The sequence below is a fragment of the Perissodus microlepis genome, chromosome 22 (assembly GCF_051167445.1).
Source record: "Perissodus microlepis isolate ML-2025 ecotype Zambia chromosome 22, ASM5116744v1, whole genome shotgun sequence".
Lineage (NCBI taxonomy): Eukaryota > Metazoa > Chordata > Actinopteri > Cichliformes > Cichlidae > Perissodus > Perissodus microlepis.
The window spans coordinates 2181216-2198456 of NC_140481.1; the positions used below are offsets into that span (position 1 = coordinate 2181216).

A 17241-nucleotide genomic window follows, 5' to 3' on the forward strand; every position below is an offset into this window, starting at 1 on the left:
GAAAAATGGTCAGCCATCCAACGTTTAATAGAGTCCAATCACCTTTGCAAAATCTGTAGTTTAGATACATCTTGGGGCTTAGAAGAGATATACAAGTGGATATAATTTGCATGGAAGTTATTGCCTTCATATTCCACATCTTCCCGAGCTCCTCACTCAGTCCTTGGTATTTCTCAAGCTTCTTGTGTTCCCTCTTCCTGATCCCTCTTCCTATCACTTGGTATAGCTACAGCTATCGTTATAGGCCTCTTCCTCTGCTTGCCCAGTTTCTTTGCATGTGTGTCCTGCCTGCTAGCATCTTGTACCCTGCTGGTATGTGCTGGAATCTTTCAGGGGCATCTTCACACATCCTGCACCTCGAGTCTTGCCTGGTGTGGTAGATGGCAGCCTCTATCGATGTCGCATGCTCCTGTGCTGCCATATGCAGTGCACTGTGTTCAGCTTTGTCATGCTATTGGTAGGAATTTTGATATCAGTCACTTCTGCTGTCTGCCAGTGGTATATGCCATACAGGGGCCTGTTCTTCCATGACCTCCTTGCCCCACTTCTTTCTTGGGTTTCTGCTGTCTGAGGTATTCACTAAGCACCTGATCAGTTGTGGCCATTTTCCTGATGTACTCATAGATGTTTATAAAGTGTAATTTAAAAATTTGCAGAAGTCATTTTCACATGATGGCATGATCTAACAACTCAAAATAAGCCTGTTTAGTTTATCTGGTCTACAAAATTCAGCCCAAATAGTTGATAAGAGTTTCACACCTGGTCCTGTACAGTTTCATTTGCATGGTTGCAAGGTTAAAACTGGGTTTGAAAAACAACCCCCTGAAGGTACGAACATTGGACTGAAAGTGTCTTTAAAACCAGCAAAGAACAACTCTGAAACACCTCCATCAAGCCTGGAGAGCAAATCGAAAAAGAAACAGCTTAAAATAAAAATATAGAATTAAGAAAACTAAACTTTTATTGAAAACCAAAAAAAACCCCACATATTATTATTTACTTTAAGGAGCACAAAGTATTTCTATTAATTAGATCATGTACTGACCTGAGTATACTGATTAGTGCCAGTTGCACTCAGCCATTCATTAATATTGCTAGAAACATCAATGTACTTTTACAAATGGGATGAGAGGAGGGTCAAAAAAAGAAAGGTGTGGCTCTACTCACACCCTTGTGAACTACAGACACCCATTACACAACATCCTCATGACCAGAAACCAGGGACACAGACGATGATGATGAGATAGCCTTTATTTGTCAGTTGCAGGTCTTTTGCCCACAACCGAGATGACAGACCTTGCCGACCGTACATACAATACACAAACATCACATTGGGGAGACAGGTCAGGCTAGGTAGCGAGGAAAAAAAACATCGAAATGTGTAACACAGAAGGATAATACAGGAATGCACAGATATCAACACACCATAGCACAATAAACACAGACAGCAACATGGGAAAGAGTTCCAGTGTGTACATCTGATCTGGGACCGCTGCAATCTTTCGACTGCGCCTCCAACTGACCCGATGTCCACATCAGAGGGGAGGTAAGCGTTGGAGGTGGCGTTGGATCCGGGGTAGGGAGGGTGATGCGTCGGTGAGTGCTTATCAGTATCAGTATATGTATGTGTGTGCGTGTCCATAGTTCAGCTGAGACAGTGTCCTTCGCCCTGCCAGGCTAAGTAAACAGTCTTCCAGCCAACCCAGGTGGGCTTGCATGGAATGGGAAGGAACAGGCTAAACACAGTCGTTATCAGGGTGTTGTTGTTCAGCTCCGGCCTTGCAGCTGGCGCCGAAGGGGTATCCGCATAAGTGATGGTATTTTTTACTTTAGTGCGAGCAGCTCATATGAATTTCAAAGCAGTTCTACAGTCCAACACTGGTCTCTCAATCTCCCGTTGGAGAGCCGCGAGCTTCGCCATACTTGCGTTCTGTGACGTTGTCATTTCTTGTGCTCAAGGAGCCAATTTCTGATTTTTCCTCCCCGAGATGTTATCCAATTTTGCGCCCAGAGATGTTATTCCGGGCTAGCCCTTCCGAGATGTATCCAGTCTGCAGTCAGAGATCTTATTCTGAGTATTCACAGCAGCCGTAGCCTCTCCAAGATCTTATCCGTGCTGCACTCAATGAGCCCATTTTGAGAAACTCACGCCTCTTCCCATCGTTCCAATCCCAGCGGGCAGCCTTGTGGGGGTTTGAACAGCCGGTTCCGCTTCCTTAATTCTTCAATAAGTCAGGGCCAAGCCAGCTCCGATCAGCCAGAACCCTGTTACCATGGTTCCGAATAGGTAGATATCTTCAGCACTCAGGCTCACCCAAGCCCAAACTTCTCATTGAGAAAGGGGTGTCAATTGCATTTAGGGACCAGTTGATCCAATCCATAATTCCTCTTTTAGGTTTTAGAGAACAGACTGTGAGAGAGTGTTCCAGGGAAAATACAAAAAAAACACGAGACTAGACAAGGACATAAGCAGGGAAGATAAGGGAGAGGAGAAAAAGTGCGTCCGCCTCCTCCGAGAGCCAAAGAAGACGGGAAGAGAAATGTGCTAAACTTGACTTGGCTCAGTACGGCGTTGCCTCGCCATGCAGGTTAAGACAAGGAGATCGAGAATATTCCAAAATTAACTGGGTTGGACAGAAGTGGGATACTGACAGTCAGTGAAACTGACCCTGAGGGGGAAGTGGATTAGAGTAAATGCAGTTTTGGTTGCTTGAACTAGACGACTGGCCTGGGAATAAAAAGCTTACTTTTAGTTCATTGAATTATTAATTATTTATTTTAAAAGTACCTGTTCTATTTTATTGTGTCTATTAATGTTCTATTAATGTTCTTATTTATTTTACTCTTTCTGTGTACTTTGCAACTGTTTCTCTGTCAGAAGCACTTAATAAATAATTTTTGATTATTAAGGTCCTGATCTCCATCTCCAAGCATATGATTTATTAGAAGACCCTTCGATTCTTCTATTTCACAATGCTTATATAATTTTGTAATTTACACTTTAAAAATGGTCAAAATTGTTACCTTCTTGGCAACAGTAAGGGCTACATTGGAACCTTGCAGTTGGACAGATGACAAGTCACTTAGAACGCAGCGTTGTGGAGACAACAGGATGTGGCAAACCAACAGGGAAGATGCTGTAGCTGATCAGTGTCTTGACTGCACTGCCAGGTTGCATTTAGGTGTTACGGGTGTTTTCGGAATAATGTATGCATCTAAAATCCTATTTGATACATTTTTATATTGAGTTGTTCCTTCTGTTGTGTGCTTAATTAATATTTTTATAATGCAGAAATTATACATTTGTAGTTTATAAAATATCATCTGCATAAAAAATGGCTTCATGGTCTAGGGTGGCTGTTTGAATACATTTTTGATATTTTCATTTTGTCTGATTAAATCCTCTACTGGCTCTATGAAAAATGTAAAGAGCGAAGTAAAGAGAAGACATCCTTATCTAGTAACATTGTGGAGCGTGAGGATAAGATTAAAATGTGAGATTTATTGATGTTTACTGATGTTATTAAAGGTAAACAACTTTTACTTAACATCAGTCTGGTCAGGATGAATTAGAATTGGTATGATTTTGTCTTGTCTAGATGCCAGAGCCTCATTTATAATTTTAATGTCTGTATTGATTTGAGAAAGCAGCTGACAGTCAGAGAGGCTGGCGTAATCTTTATTTGGTTTGAAAAGCAGGGTGATCATTGCTGTGTTCAAACTTGGTGAGACTGGTGACGCGGTAAGGTGGTTTTAAAATCTGAGGTCATTCTTATGAATAGTGGAGATGGAAATGAGCAGAAATGTTCGTAGAACTTCGCAGTGAGGCCATCAGGTAAAAATACTTTCATGTGTTTTTCTTTCTTTATTCATGTTTTCTCAGTTTGCATACAATCTTTATTATTGCACTAAAACTTGTGTTGTATTAGAAACTCAGTGACTCATTGAATGCTGTAAATTAGTGACTTTATCCATCTTAAGGTTTTGATTGGTTTAGTGGCTCCTTTTTAGAGATTTCTCTCAAAGAGAGAGAGGACCATATTACTGACTGGAATGTCTTTGTGTATCCTGATCCCACTTAATCCAGCTCCACCAGTAAAACAAAAGAATCTGAAACCTTGCGATATTTTAAGATGGGTAAGTGAGCTCTATTGAGCACATGTTACACTGGTGGCCTCACACAGACTGAGACCTTAATATCTCAGAATACTGAACATTATGATCAATGCAACACCTACAGGGCATGAAACTGTGGCATGCTATATATAATAGCTGTGTTACTCTGATGCAATGAATCCTCATCTGGAAAGGAACTGGCAATAAGGTTATTAGTCAGCTGATGCATAGCAGCACAGAGCAGTGCCCTCTGGTGTTGGGAAGCACAGCACAAAGAAGAATGAGTCACAAAGAGTCAGAGCTCTGTTGTTCTTTTAACCTTCACTGGTAACGACTTCATCACTTTCTTCACAAATAGAATTTTAACTGTTAGAAAAAACAATACTCATAACGGTCTCACAGAAATTACATTATGTACAGCTATTTTCAGTATCATTGATACTGGGAGGTCTCCTTCCAAATCTAGAGCGGGGCATCACTGAGCTGCTGGACAATCTGAGGTGCAACCTAGCAGTGTTGGGTGGACCAAAAGATAATATCCCAGAAGGGTTTAGGTCAGAAGAGCATGGTGGCCTGTCAATGGTATTAATTCCTTTATCCTCCAGGAACTGCCTGCATAGAGGCATTTGAGGTATTGTCATGCACCAGGAGGAATCTAGAACTGACTCCACTGGTGGAGCTCTGAGATTGCCCATCCTGTTCTTCCTTGCACAGAGAATCTCCTCCATGCTCTTGAGACTGTGCTGGGAGACATGGAGGGGCTGAACTTCCTGTGCAACCTTTGTAGAGTCCATGTATTGCTTGTGTCAGTATTGCCCCCCAAAAAAGAAGGAAAAAATAGAATAGAATAGAATAGCCTTGTTATTGCACACGTACAGCAAAATTGTGGATTCATCTCACAAACTGTGGATGGAATACAAATATAAATAGCTGAACAGCAAGAATGAATTTCAGAGAAGAGTAGTATGTACAACAAGTGGAATACATACATCAGGGAGACGTCTATCCCAGGAGCCTATCCCAGCTAATAGGGCGAGAGGCAGGTTGCCGATCTGTAGCAGAGCTAACACAGACAACCCACATTCACACCTATGAACCTGTGGGCTCTTTCTAAAAAAAATATTAATGTAGGGCAGATGAACATCCATTGATATCAGGTAACTATAAAAGACATATTTCATTTCATTTCATTTATTTATTTATTTCACACTTGGTACAACAATTCAAACAAACCACTTTCTATCAAAAAGCACTACAACCATGTGTGAAAAGGAGCAGGAAGAAGAAAATATTCTTATTAAACCCCGCCCCCTATCTACAATCCAATTTATATTGCAAGTGGGCACCAAAAATCAGGGAACAAACTAACATTAACATTTCTCTCCGGTCCTAACCCAAACCAAACAACAAATTTACATTCAGAATATACCACTCCACATAGTAACAAGGAGAAAAATAAAATTTAAATAAATAAAACAAAAAATTATAATGGATCCTTTTTCAATGAGCTCCAATTTCATTCACATTCTTCATATTGAGTTATCGTTTTAAGCATGTAACACTTTTTAAAACAATGTAAATTTATACAATTCTTTAAATTATAATGAAGAGAGTTCCACAGTCGTATACCCATAACCTTTGGACTCATTAATCTTTGTGTAGTCCTAGCTAACTGATGCTTAAAATAAACTTTCCTTCTGCTATCTTCTCCCCCTGAACACAATAAAAATACTCTTTGTAACTTAAAGGGCAAAATATTATTTTTAGCCTTAAACATAATTAATAGTGTCCGTAATTTCACTAAATCTCCTAATTTTAATAATTTCGATTTTATAAATAATTTATTTGTATGTTCTCTATATTTAACATTATGAATCATTCGTATCACTTTCTTCTGTAATAATGGCAGAGTAACTTTGTAATTAAGATGAATTTAGCAGACACAATTACGACATCGGGCAATAAATGAGTGTAGGTAGATTTCTTCTACATATTCGTATGCATCAGACAAGTCAGTATGGAACTCTGCAAATGCTGCTGATTAATGCAATGGTTCAAATAAGTAAAGAGAAAACTGGGGCACCATCGGGAAAGGGGCCGGTGCTCAAGCCCCTTCCACCCCCACCCTCTGCACGTGTCTGGACAAATGTATGACAGACACACACATCATCGAAAACTAAACACATTTTCTATATAAATTCAGTTAATTTTGGTTAGTTTTGTTAAAGCTCATTATAGTTTTAGTTAGTTTTCCTTTTTTTTTTCTTTTACAAAGTCTCGTTTTTTTTTTTTATTTCTACATCCATTATCCATCCAACAAAAATGTTTTTTTACTTCTAGTGTTCGTTATTTGGTTAGTTTTTGTTAACGATAACAACCTTGCATTGGACTAGGTCTAAGTAGAGTCCGTCTGCGAGTGGCCTGATCCAGGAGCAGGTGGAAGGGGGGATTTGAAGGAGGCCCGTTTTGGTGATGAGGATGTTTGGGATTGTGTTGCTGAACGCTAAGCTGTAGTCCACGGACAGCATCCTCATGTAGATCTTCCTGTTCTCAAGATGGCTCAGTGCTCTGTGAAGGGTGATAGTAATGGCATCCTCTGTGGACTGATTTGCTTCTTCAGCAAACTGGTGGGGGTTGAACGAGGAGGGAGGCAGGCAGTCTCTGGTGTGCTGAGAAACACTTCATGACTACAGACATGAGAGCTATAGGTCTGTAGTCACTGAGGCTGTCTATTCCAGTGTTTGGGGGATGGGAATGATGGTGCAGGCCCTCAGACAAGGAGGAACAGTGGCATGAGTCAGGGAGAGGTTGGACAGCCTGATGATGAAAACCCATGTCAGTGATCTCCTCCTGTAAAACAGGTGTAATCAGGAGGAATACGATCAGAAATGAGTATATCAGAGGTAAAGTTCAAACTGAACAGAGAGGCAAAGATGGAATATCTTGGAATGAGAACAAAAAGATCCATGTATGAGGAGGTCCCCTGGACTTATTTCCAAACAGCTGCAGATTGCAAGCTTAAAAAATCTTTTTGTTGATGTTGAATAACTGTTGAATGGCAGTCTATAAATCAGATCAATAACTTAAGCCAGCCTAGATCTCAGCTTGAAGTACTTTTTGAACTTTCTAGCAAGAAAGAAAATTAGATATGACAGGAGTGACTCAAACGGACAAACTCTTGCTCTGGGGCCCAGTTCTGTTTCACTCACCCAGAGCATCACAGGGCAGTGGTGGTTGTAACACTCTTTCTTTCATTCTTTCTCCCTGTCCTATCCCCCAGTCACGTCTGTCCCGTTTGTAGCAACCGAAAATAAAATAAATACATAATTATAATAAAGGTCAATCAAATGGACCAATATGGCAAGGCCATGATGATCCACTTGGTAAAATAAATCCGCTTGGCATCTTTCTTGGCCTTAAGACAACAATTCTGATGGCTAAAGATCCAAACGGGACACAAAAAAAAACAAAAACAAAAAAACAAAAACAAAAAAGAGAAAGAAAATGACTGCTTTCTATCTTACCCGCTATTCCCAAAATATTAACAATAGAACCACCAGTAGTCCATGATAAAGTGACTGGATTGCTCATCCGCCAGCTTTTGCCACATTAGCACTCAAGGGCATGTCGTCTACTGCCTACTGAGCAACGCTATTAAAGGACACACCTTTGGCTAAGCAATTTGTATGTGCATGAGTTCTGCTGTGACACAACTATGATGACTCATCAGCCTGACGACCTTGCAGACAGCCATCTGCAGCTTATGGAGCAGAGGTCAACTGACAATCAGGCCAAACATCTAGCAAGGTTTTTTTTAAAGAATAAAAATTTGGTTTTGTAAATTCTCTCCTGCGGTTGCAATTTGAAATCAGTCTGACTCACTATGCCGTCTGTCATGTGTTGTAGAAGTCACATGACTGTGGGTATATGCGGAAAATACATGGATTATCACCCACTGCACCACTTACTGAACAGATAGCTGAGTACTTTCTAATCACTTTACAAGGCTTTGAGTGCTCAGGTAGAGTAGAAAAGCCCTATATAAGAACTATATAAGTCCATTTACCATTTTATTGAGCTAGTTTGTTTTTAAACTATGTCTTAAAGATAGATTAACACTGTGTCTTTGTCCTTGTCTGTGTCTCTATAGCACTGCGGCCAGTGGACAGTAAGCTTTGTCTGGGTATTCCTCCAAACACCACCCAACTCTGCCACATAAGCTGTCCTGTTGATTGTGAGGTATCTTCGTGGAGCACGTGGGGACCCTGCACGTATGAAAATTGTCAAGACCAGGTAGCCAAGAAAGGTAAGAGATACTGTTAGGGTTACAATAGTATATTGTGTCATAAAGTGACTAATCAAAGGAGTTCTGTGGGGTTTACTTTCCTGAAATCTCCCTTTAAAAATTGCATACCCCTTCATCTGCCCTACGATTGTTATTGTGCCCCAATAAAGTAAATAAGCCAAAACAATTTGCAGTGCATTGACTTTTACCCAGATTTACAATGTACAAAACATTCTACCTTCATATTCTATAGTATTTTAATGTGTTTTTGATTGTGTATTACAAATGTTCAACTTGATGTTGACAATAAAGTCAAAATCAATTACAGAAGCCATACAGTTGGAATGGGTCTCTGACTGCCTTTCAGTTATTGCATCCATGATACACTCTGCAGATAGCAAGTCAGTGATGACTGAGAGTATAGCATTCAGTCCTCATCTTCGTTTATACAGCCCTAATCCCCACCTCAACTCTTGCCGATCAAACAATTTCCCAAATTAATTAATGGATGTCTTCAGGCATTAGTCATGTGCAACATATAACAGACAATCAACGCAGGACTACATAAAGTGCAATTGTGCAAAAATTGCAAAAGAAACAGAACAATACAGGCACAAGACAGCGCAGACACAAACATGCAATAGAAAAGCGCAACAATGACAGTAGGTTGTGCAGAAAGTAACTTAATATATGAAGGTGTGTGTGTGTGTGTGTGTGTTAGTCTAGTGTGTTCAGGAGTCTGGCGGCTTGGGGGAAGAAACTGTTTCGCGGTCTGGCAGTGAGCGCCTGGTACCTGCCAGAAGGCAGCAGATTGAAGCTTGTGTGAGAGGGGTTTTCCACAATGCTGGTGGCTTTGTGGAAGTAGCGGGTGTGATGGATATATGCATTACACTATTCATCATGCAAAGTTCTTTGAATCTTTGTTAATTTAACTCCTAATCCATCCAATTTTATTTATAAAGCACTTTAAAATACCCAGCACAGGACCAAAGTGCCGTACAGAAAATAGGTCAAAAACAATAGAATAACAGAAAACAGCAAATATAAATACATAAAACACACAATACATAAAAATTAAAACAGCCCTATATTAAAAAACAAGATAAAACCGCATAGAATCAACTAAAAACAACTAAAATAAAACTAAAGATCTCTAAAGGGAGACCGTTCCACAGTTTAGGAGCTGCTCCAGCAAAAGCATGATCTCAGTCACTTGTGCTACATGTAACAATGGACTGTTAAAAGCAATATTTCAATAAAAAACATCTGGTGAAAAAATATGCTACAGTTGTACACAAGCTTACACACAGGGGTAGCCATAGTTTATTAGTTTGAGATCATGTAGCTCATTAGATTTCTGTTGTTCCCCCAAAGGCTTTAAATTGAGGAAGAGGAGAATCATCAATGAACCAACAGGTGGGACAGGAAACTGCCCCCACCTGGTGGAGGCCATACCGTGTGAAGACCCGAGCTGCTACGACTGGCTGGTGGTTAAACTGGAGGACTGTATCCCAGATAATGAGGAGAAGTGTGGACCAGGAACCCAGATCCCTCAGGTCCAGTGTGTCAATAGTGACGGTGAGTATATGTGAACATATTTATCCTAGTCCGAGCTTTAGGAGTAGCTGGTCTCCAAAGTGCTTTGAGATTGCCTTTAAGTTTTGGTTCCAAGCAAAAGCTAGTATGGTGTTTTGACACTTTCCATAAATTATCTATCACTCTGCTAGCAAAACATCCCCAGGGTACTATCTTCATACTGTAGAAAACTAAAAACACTGATGATTTTCTGTAGTCATAAGGTCTCTTTGAGTAGACAGAAGATAATGTTTACAGAAGGTGTAATTCACACAGAGTCATGTGACAATTATGCTTAAAATTGTCTACTTTAAAAATACTTTATGTAATTTTGGCACATTATGTGCCATCACCACAGAAACAGTGCCAGTGGAAAGTCAGGGGCATTTCTCCACTGTCACGTCACACAGATAGAAGCACAATAAAGAGTAAGATGTGAGCATGAGTGAATTTTATCTTGATAATGGAAAATTGGACAGTGGCTTATAAATTTGTTGATAGACATCAACTCATCATGATGCACATGCCTTTAAAGCTGCTGTGAAAGCTCACCTAAGGGTGGGTGATAATGTGTTATGTACATCATACTTTAGGAGGCTGTGTGGCATCTATGCTGGGATGTTTCTTACACCTTTTAGGATGATTATTTATTTCTAAGTAGTCCATCGATGATTTTATCATAGTCTGCCGTCCCATTCACATCTCTGTGTGTTTTTCACAATCAAAAGATAGCATCATTTTAGAAATGTATATGTTTAAAGTAAACGTTTTAGTGGTTTAGAATTGTTTGGCAATGAGACACACTACATCGATGATGTAAATGAATCATTTTTTTAGGTTGTAGTCAGTGTGATGTAGGTCAGTCTTTTCACTTTGACTGATGCAGAGATTCTTGTCCTCCCTATTGATCCATCCTGGCTAATCTCAATATGCTCCTTGCCCAAAACTGTATTTACTGTATCTAACGTAGATTTCCCTATTGTTTGTGCTGTTATGACCAATTTCATCATGTTCTAGTGTGAGTGCATAGCTACTTTGCCTCAGGGATTTTCCTCTCACTTACACAGACATAAGGATTCAACGATTCAAGGAGCTTTATTGTCATTTGCATCACATGTATACATGAGGTGAACGAAATTATGTACACACAGTCCCGGAGCGAAAAGAAAAAAGAAAGAGAATAACGTAGAAACAGAATTATTTTTTAAAAAGTAATAAATAAATAGTTTGGGGGGGGGGGGGGGGGGGGGAGGTTAAGAAAACAGAATAACAAATAATAAAATAATACGATAAATAGAGTGCAACAACCTGAGTACCAGTATGGAGTATGGCTATAGAATTAAGGTATAAATACTTTAGCAGCAAAAGGGCATGATGACCAGCAGTGATAAAGTGATGGTGTCAGTAAGTGTCAGTAGTGGTTAAGGTGCTGCAATATCAGTTTTTGTCCATTTATGCATTGAGAAGTCTCACAACTTCTGGAATTAAGCTGCTTCTCAGTCTGGTAGTTTTGCAGTTTTGCATTTAATGCTCGTCAGCTTCCTGCCTGAGGAGGCAGAATCTTGGGATTCTGAGTTTGTGGTCTATTGTTGTTGTAGTCGAACTGTGTCATGGTCCTGGGTTGTTAGACCCAGTGTTTTGTGTTTATTATTGGTGGCATCTTATGTTTCGAGTTGATTCTTGTTTTCTTAGTTCTTGGGGTTTTGGTTCTGGTGTTTAGTGTTTTATTGTTCCTACCTGTGCTCTGTTCATGTCCCTGAGTTTGTGGTGCAAAACAGTTTGTGAGTTTCCTGTTTTACTTTGAAGGTCTGTGTCTCGTTATGCCATTAGTTTCAGCTGTCTCCACCCCTGCGTGTCATTTCCTCATTACCTGGTGTGTATTTATAGTGTGTGTTTGCCTCTGTTTGTCCTTGCACCGTCTGTGTAACTTGGTGAATATCCCTGTCTCTCTGCTCTTCATTCTCCACTCCTCATCCCCTGTGTCACCTCCTTATGTTTTTTCCTGCCTGTTGTTCTGTGAGTTATGGTTTCGGGTTTTGTTTGTTACTAGTTAAATACAAAATGCTGTTTCTAAAAGAAGGTGTTTATTGTTAAGGGGATTACATGACCCTGTGTGAAAAAGGGATTGCCCCTAAACCTAATTTCACTACCTGGGCCCATGTCCTGTATGTTTTAGGTTTGACAGTGTTTTTAGTAGATAAAGGTGAATGGCTTAAACATGAATTGAGCTCTGGTTTGGGGAAGGCCTCGGAGGGGACTGACAGCAGCTCCTACAGATAAGAACCGGAAGGGGGTGTGTTTGTAGGCGTGGTCCCGAACCTGAAATACAGATATTTTATCTCCAAAACGGGTTTGGCCACCCTTAGCAGCAACAACTCCAGTCAAGATTTGCAATAACTGGCAATGAATCTTTTACAGCGCTGTGGATGAATTCTGTCCCACTCGTCTTTGCAGAATTGGTGTAATTCAGCCATGTTGGAGGGTTGAGCATGAATCGCTCATCCCAGAGCATCTCAGTCAGATTCAGGTCAGGACTTTGACTAAGTCACTCCTGAGTCTTCATTTTGTTTTTCTTTAGCCATTCAGAGGTGGACTTGCAGGTGTGTTTTGGATCAGAACCCAAGTGTGCTTCAGCTTGTAGTCACAAACACATGGCTGGACATTCTCTTTCCATAGACAGTAGAATTCATGGTTCCATTATCACAGAAAGTGTACCAGGCAGTGAAACAGCCCCAGACCATCACATTATCACCACCATATTTTACTGTTGGTATGATGCTCCGTTTCTGAAATGCTGTGTTGCTTTTACACCAGATGTAACGGGACACAAACCTTTCAAAAAGTTTGACTTTTTTCTCATCAGTCCAAAGAGTATTTTCCCAAAAGACTTAGGGATCGTCAAGATCTTTTCTGGCAAAACTGAGACGAGCCTTTTTGTTCTTTTTACTCAGCAGTGTTTTTCGTCTTGGAACTCGCCATGCTGGCTGTTGATGCCCAGTCTCTTTCTTATGGTGGAGTCATGAACACTGACCTTAACTGAGGCAAGTGAGTCTTGCAGTCCTTTGGATGTTGTTCTGTGGTCTTTTGTGACCTCTTGAATGAGTCATCGCTACTCTCTTGGGTTAAATTTGATCGGCCGGCAATTCCAGGGAAAGTTCGCCACTTTTGCCATGACTCTCCACTGTGGTTCTCTGGAGTCTTACAGCTTTAGAACATAGCATTACAATCTTTTAAACACACACATAGAGAAAGAGATAGTATAAACAGAGCAAGTTGCTGTAGAACAAAACAAATTTAAAAGTCAATAAAACTGTAGAATTAAAGGGTGGATGGACAAGCAGAAGAAGAAGGCCTTAGTGTCCTGCACAGCCAATACTGGCTAACTCTGGAGGCTGGGGCCTGACCGCCCTCAGCCTTGAAACTGGATTGGATGTAGTGTGCTTAGTCTCTGCTCATGTTCAATCTCTAGTTGGGGCCTGGCAATGGCAGAAGTGGATAGGGAATCACTCTCTGGCTTGGGCCCAGTGTTGGCTTATCCAGGCAGCCCTTGTCCTAGCCATAGGAATAGGGTGCGGTCCTGATGTTGACTGATCCAGGTGGAAAGACTGATGATGTGCTGGGTGGTGACTGCTGCTGTTGCAGTGTCAAGGCTTTTGTGCCGAGCTGCTGCAGCGACAAGGCTTGGGTGGAGGACTGCCAGTGCTGCAACAATGACGATGGGCATCGACAAGGCCCACACTTCCACTTTAAGGACAGCACAGTCTCAGGCAGGTAGCTAGCAATCGCTGTGACAAGTGGGTGGCTTGCTGCCTGTGTGCTAAACCCACCAACTCTAATTATAGGTGAGGAGTGGTGATGTGCACCAGGCAGTTGGGAGACATGGCGTACCCCACCACCACACTTTCCATTGGGGCACTTATGGTCAGGCGAGTCCCTCTGCAGAAACACTCATACTATGTGATGAACTATTTGCTGCTCGTAAAATTCCTTGTCTGCTAGGTCCTTTATCTGGTTGTGTTATTCTGTTATGGCAGGGGTCCCCAATCCCAGTCCACGAGGGCCAGTGTCCCTGCAGGTTTTAGATGTGTCCTTGTTCCACCACAGCTGATTTCAATGGATAAATTACCTTCTTAACATGTCTTGAAGTTCTCCAGAGGCCTGGTAATGAACTAATCATGTGATTCAGGTGTGTTGATCCAGGGTGAGATCTAAAACCTGCAGGGGCACCGGCCCCCGTGGTCTGGGATTGGGGACCCCTGTGTTATGGTGTATATGGATGAGAACCTAATGCAGACTCTTGAGACTGAGTTAAGTAACAAATAGCAAACCAAATCCTTGTCAATGAAATTGATGAACTGAGGCTTTAGATTGTAACAAAAACACAATTAAAGACAGTGTATCTTGTTGGTCATAGAAACCTGGCATCATTCATTCATCCCAGACGCTGTTATCCAGTTAACAGGTGACACTGCTCAACATCACAACAAAACCTGTGACTCCAGTAACAACAATGGAGAGGGGCTGTTTGTGTATATTAATAACATGTGGTCCACCAACATACCCCTAACTTAGAGTATGTAACTTTTAAATACAGACTCACATACACATTTTTCTGTAGAGATTTTTGCCATGTACATTCCACTGGATCATAGTGCTAACTCAGCTCCTGAACATACATGCAGCAGCATTAGTAAACATCAGCGCAGATATCTTGACCCAGTGTCTGTTGTACTTGGAGACTTTAATAACATGGACTTAAAAGCAGCTACACTAAAGTATTGAGCTACAGGGCTAAGCAGCTATCAGACCTGAAGAGAGGCATCAGAGAGGCCAAGTCAGATTACAGGAATATTGAGACTGTCGCATTCGGGTCAAATCTGTCCGATTTAAAATTAAAACACTCATAAATATTGTGTTTTACATCTGATTGCCTAAAGGCCTTATGACATCCTCCACCCTGTGCACTAAAAGTGACGACACATCACAGCAGGCACATCAGCAGGCTTCCATATCTGGCATGTACGGCGCCACTGTTTTCTAAAATGTCCACTTCTAAGAAGCTTGCAACAACAGGGAAAATGAAACCCCAAAAATAAAAAGGCAGAGCAGCAGCACTGCTGTCAGCGTAGCTTGAAAAAGCAGTAGCGGAACGCTGTAAGGCATTTGGCTGCCCACTGAGGCCCACACTTCCAATCAAACGGTGTCGTTCAATTTATTAACAAAGTGGCCAATGGGAAGCTACGGCCAGCCTTGATAGGAGGCTTCAGGAAGGTAATCCGTGGGTAGGGCTGCCACAAAATTGTCGACTAGTCACCGATTATTTTTGCGATTAGTCGACTAATCAGATCATCATCCATTGGACGTAAAACGTACAGCTTATTCACCAGCAGCATCTGCTCCTATATAACTATCATTAGCTTACAGCTTTAAGTGTTTAAGGTATGTGCTAACTAAAAATAAAGACAAGATGATAGTTTATTAAATTTTAATGAAATTTGCAGATTGTTTTGGTGAAGTTTAATAAACTCCTTGCTATCTAAAATATAACGGGACACCGGAGTATATTCTCGAGCATCTCACACTTCTGATAATCAGCTGTCTGCTTGACGTTTACTCAGCTGTGTAAAAACTATAACTTTAATCTCAGCCAAACAGATTTACTCAGGAACAAATAAAATACAAAAAAAAGCCAAACAATAACATTTTTAAGTTATCTAAGTCAGCGGTCTCCAACCTTTTTTGGACCACGGACCGGTTTATGCCCGACAATATTTTCACGGACCGGCCTTTAAGGTGTCGCGGATAAATACAACAAAATAAAACTAGTACCGGTACCGAAAAAAAGAAGATTTATTCATAACACACGTGAAAAGACCCAGGAAAACCGAGTTAACGATAACAAAATAACGCTGAAAACCAATAAAAACCCTGAAAACTATACATTTCACACCTGAGCCTGAACTCTCGCGGCCCAGTACCAAACGACTCACGGACCGGTACCGGTCCGAGGCCCGGGGGTTGGGGACCGCTGAACTAAGTGACTCATGTATGTTTAACCTGAGTAGCGAAAGACGGCGGTGGGTTTGAAAACGATTTGCCGGGAGTCCGGTGTTCTCACGGCTCTAGTGAGCCTTGCCCCGGCTAGCTATCGAGCTAGTGGGTAACAGACGTCTCTGAAAACGTAGGAGCGCTTTTGAAAATATGTGGTATCTTGATAAACTGAGCAGATATTTGAGGTTTACACAGCTACATTCTCGCCTGAAAATATGTTAAACGTTTATTTTGTGACCCAGAAAGAATAATAAGAGTAACATTAAAACTAACTAGCTGCCGCCATTGTTGGAAACTGAGCTGGGCTGCGCTATGAATTCTGGGACACAGTTTCTTCTTCTTCGGGGTTTAACGGCAGCTGGCATCCTTGTACATGCAGTGCTGCCATCTTCTGTTTCAGTCCGTTATTACACTCGTAAATCCTACTACTTATTCCTGCGTCTTTTGTGATCTTACAAAGCTTCAAACGACGTGTCGACTATTAAATCAGTCGTCGATGATTTTGATAGTCGACGTAATCGTGACTAGTCGACTAATCGTGGAGCCCTATCCGTGGGTGATCATTGTAACACTGAGGAAAGTCAGGTGACCGAAAAGCCAGATGGGGATGACAACAGGTGAGTGATTCAGGGACGCTCAGATGGCAGCTACTATTTATAGCAAAACTCGCCAATGTGTTTGACTAATAGTGGTATCACAAGCCAGTATAATATTCATTCTGCTACATGAGCAAAGTGGTAAACCACCCGACACCATAGCAAATAATTATAAACATGGGTGAACAAATTTTCCCATATGCAGTGAACTGTGTTAAGTGTCTATATTCTTAGCAAGTGCTAGGAAGCATTGCTCACCAGCTTGACCAGCTTGCTGTCCTTGTTGAGGTTCAGATTAAAAAAATAAACTGGCTCCTGCACAGATAAGACTAAGACTGCACACTCAGGATACTTGAGGGCCCTTCAGCTCAGGAGATTATAGATTCTAAGGATACTGGGGGTCATCCAACTCAGGAGAGTTGGGCCCTCTGATACTGTGCAGGACCCTTTGGATATTCGGGCTAGGGCTACACAGCAAACATAGGCTAGGGCACAGGAGGGCACTCAGGATACTTGTGTCATCTAGCTCAGGAGTTTCTGAATATTGGGGGAATTCTCTGGATACTGGATATTGGACAGACAGGATATTGGCAATGTGCTTTGCAAGACTCTTGGGAT

General features: G+C 41.3%; 1 protein-coding gene across 1 annotated transcript in view; it reads left to right on the forward strand.

The window, feature by feature from the left end:
• Positions 1–17241, forward strand: part of thsd7aa (thrombospondin, type I, domain containing 7Aa) — a 167689-nt gene that overhangs the window by 69346 nt on the left and 81102 nt on the right. The window contains exons 5-6 of the mRNA XM_084919656.1: positions 8267–8422; positions 9776–9979. Coding sequence (XP_084775782.1) covers positions 8267–8422; positions 9776–9979 — 360 coding nt within the window. The remainder of the gene's footprint in view (positions 1–8266; positions 8423–9775; positions 9980–17241) is intronic.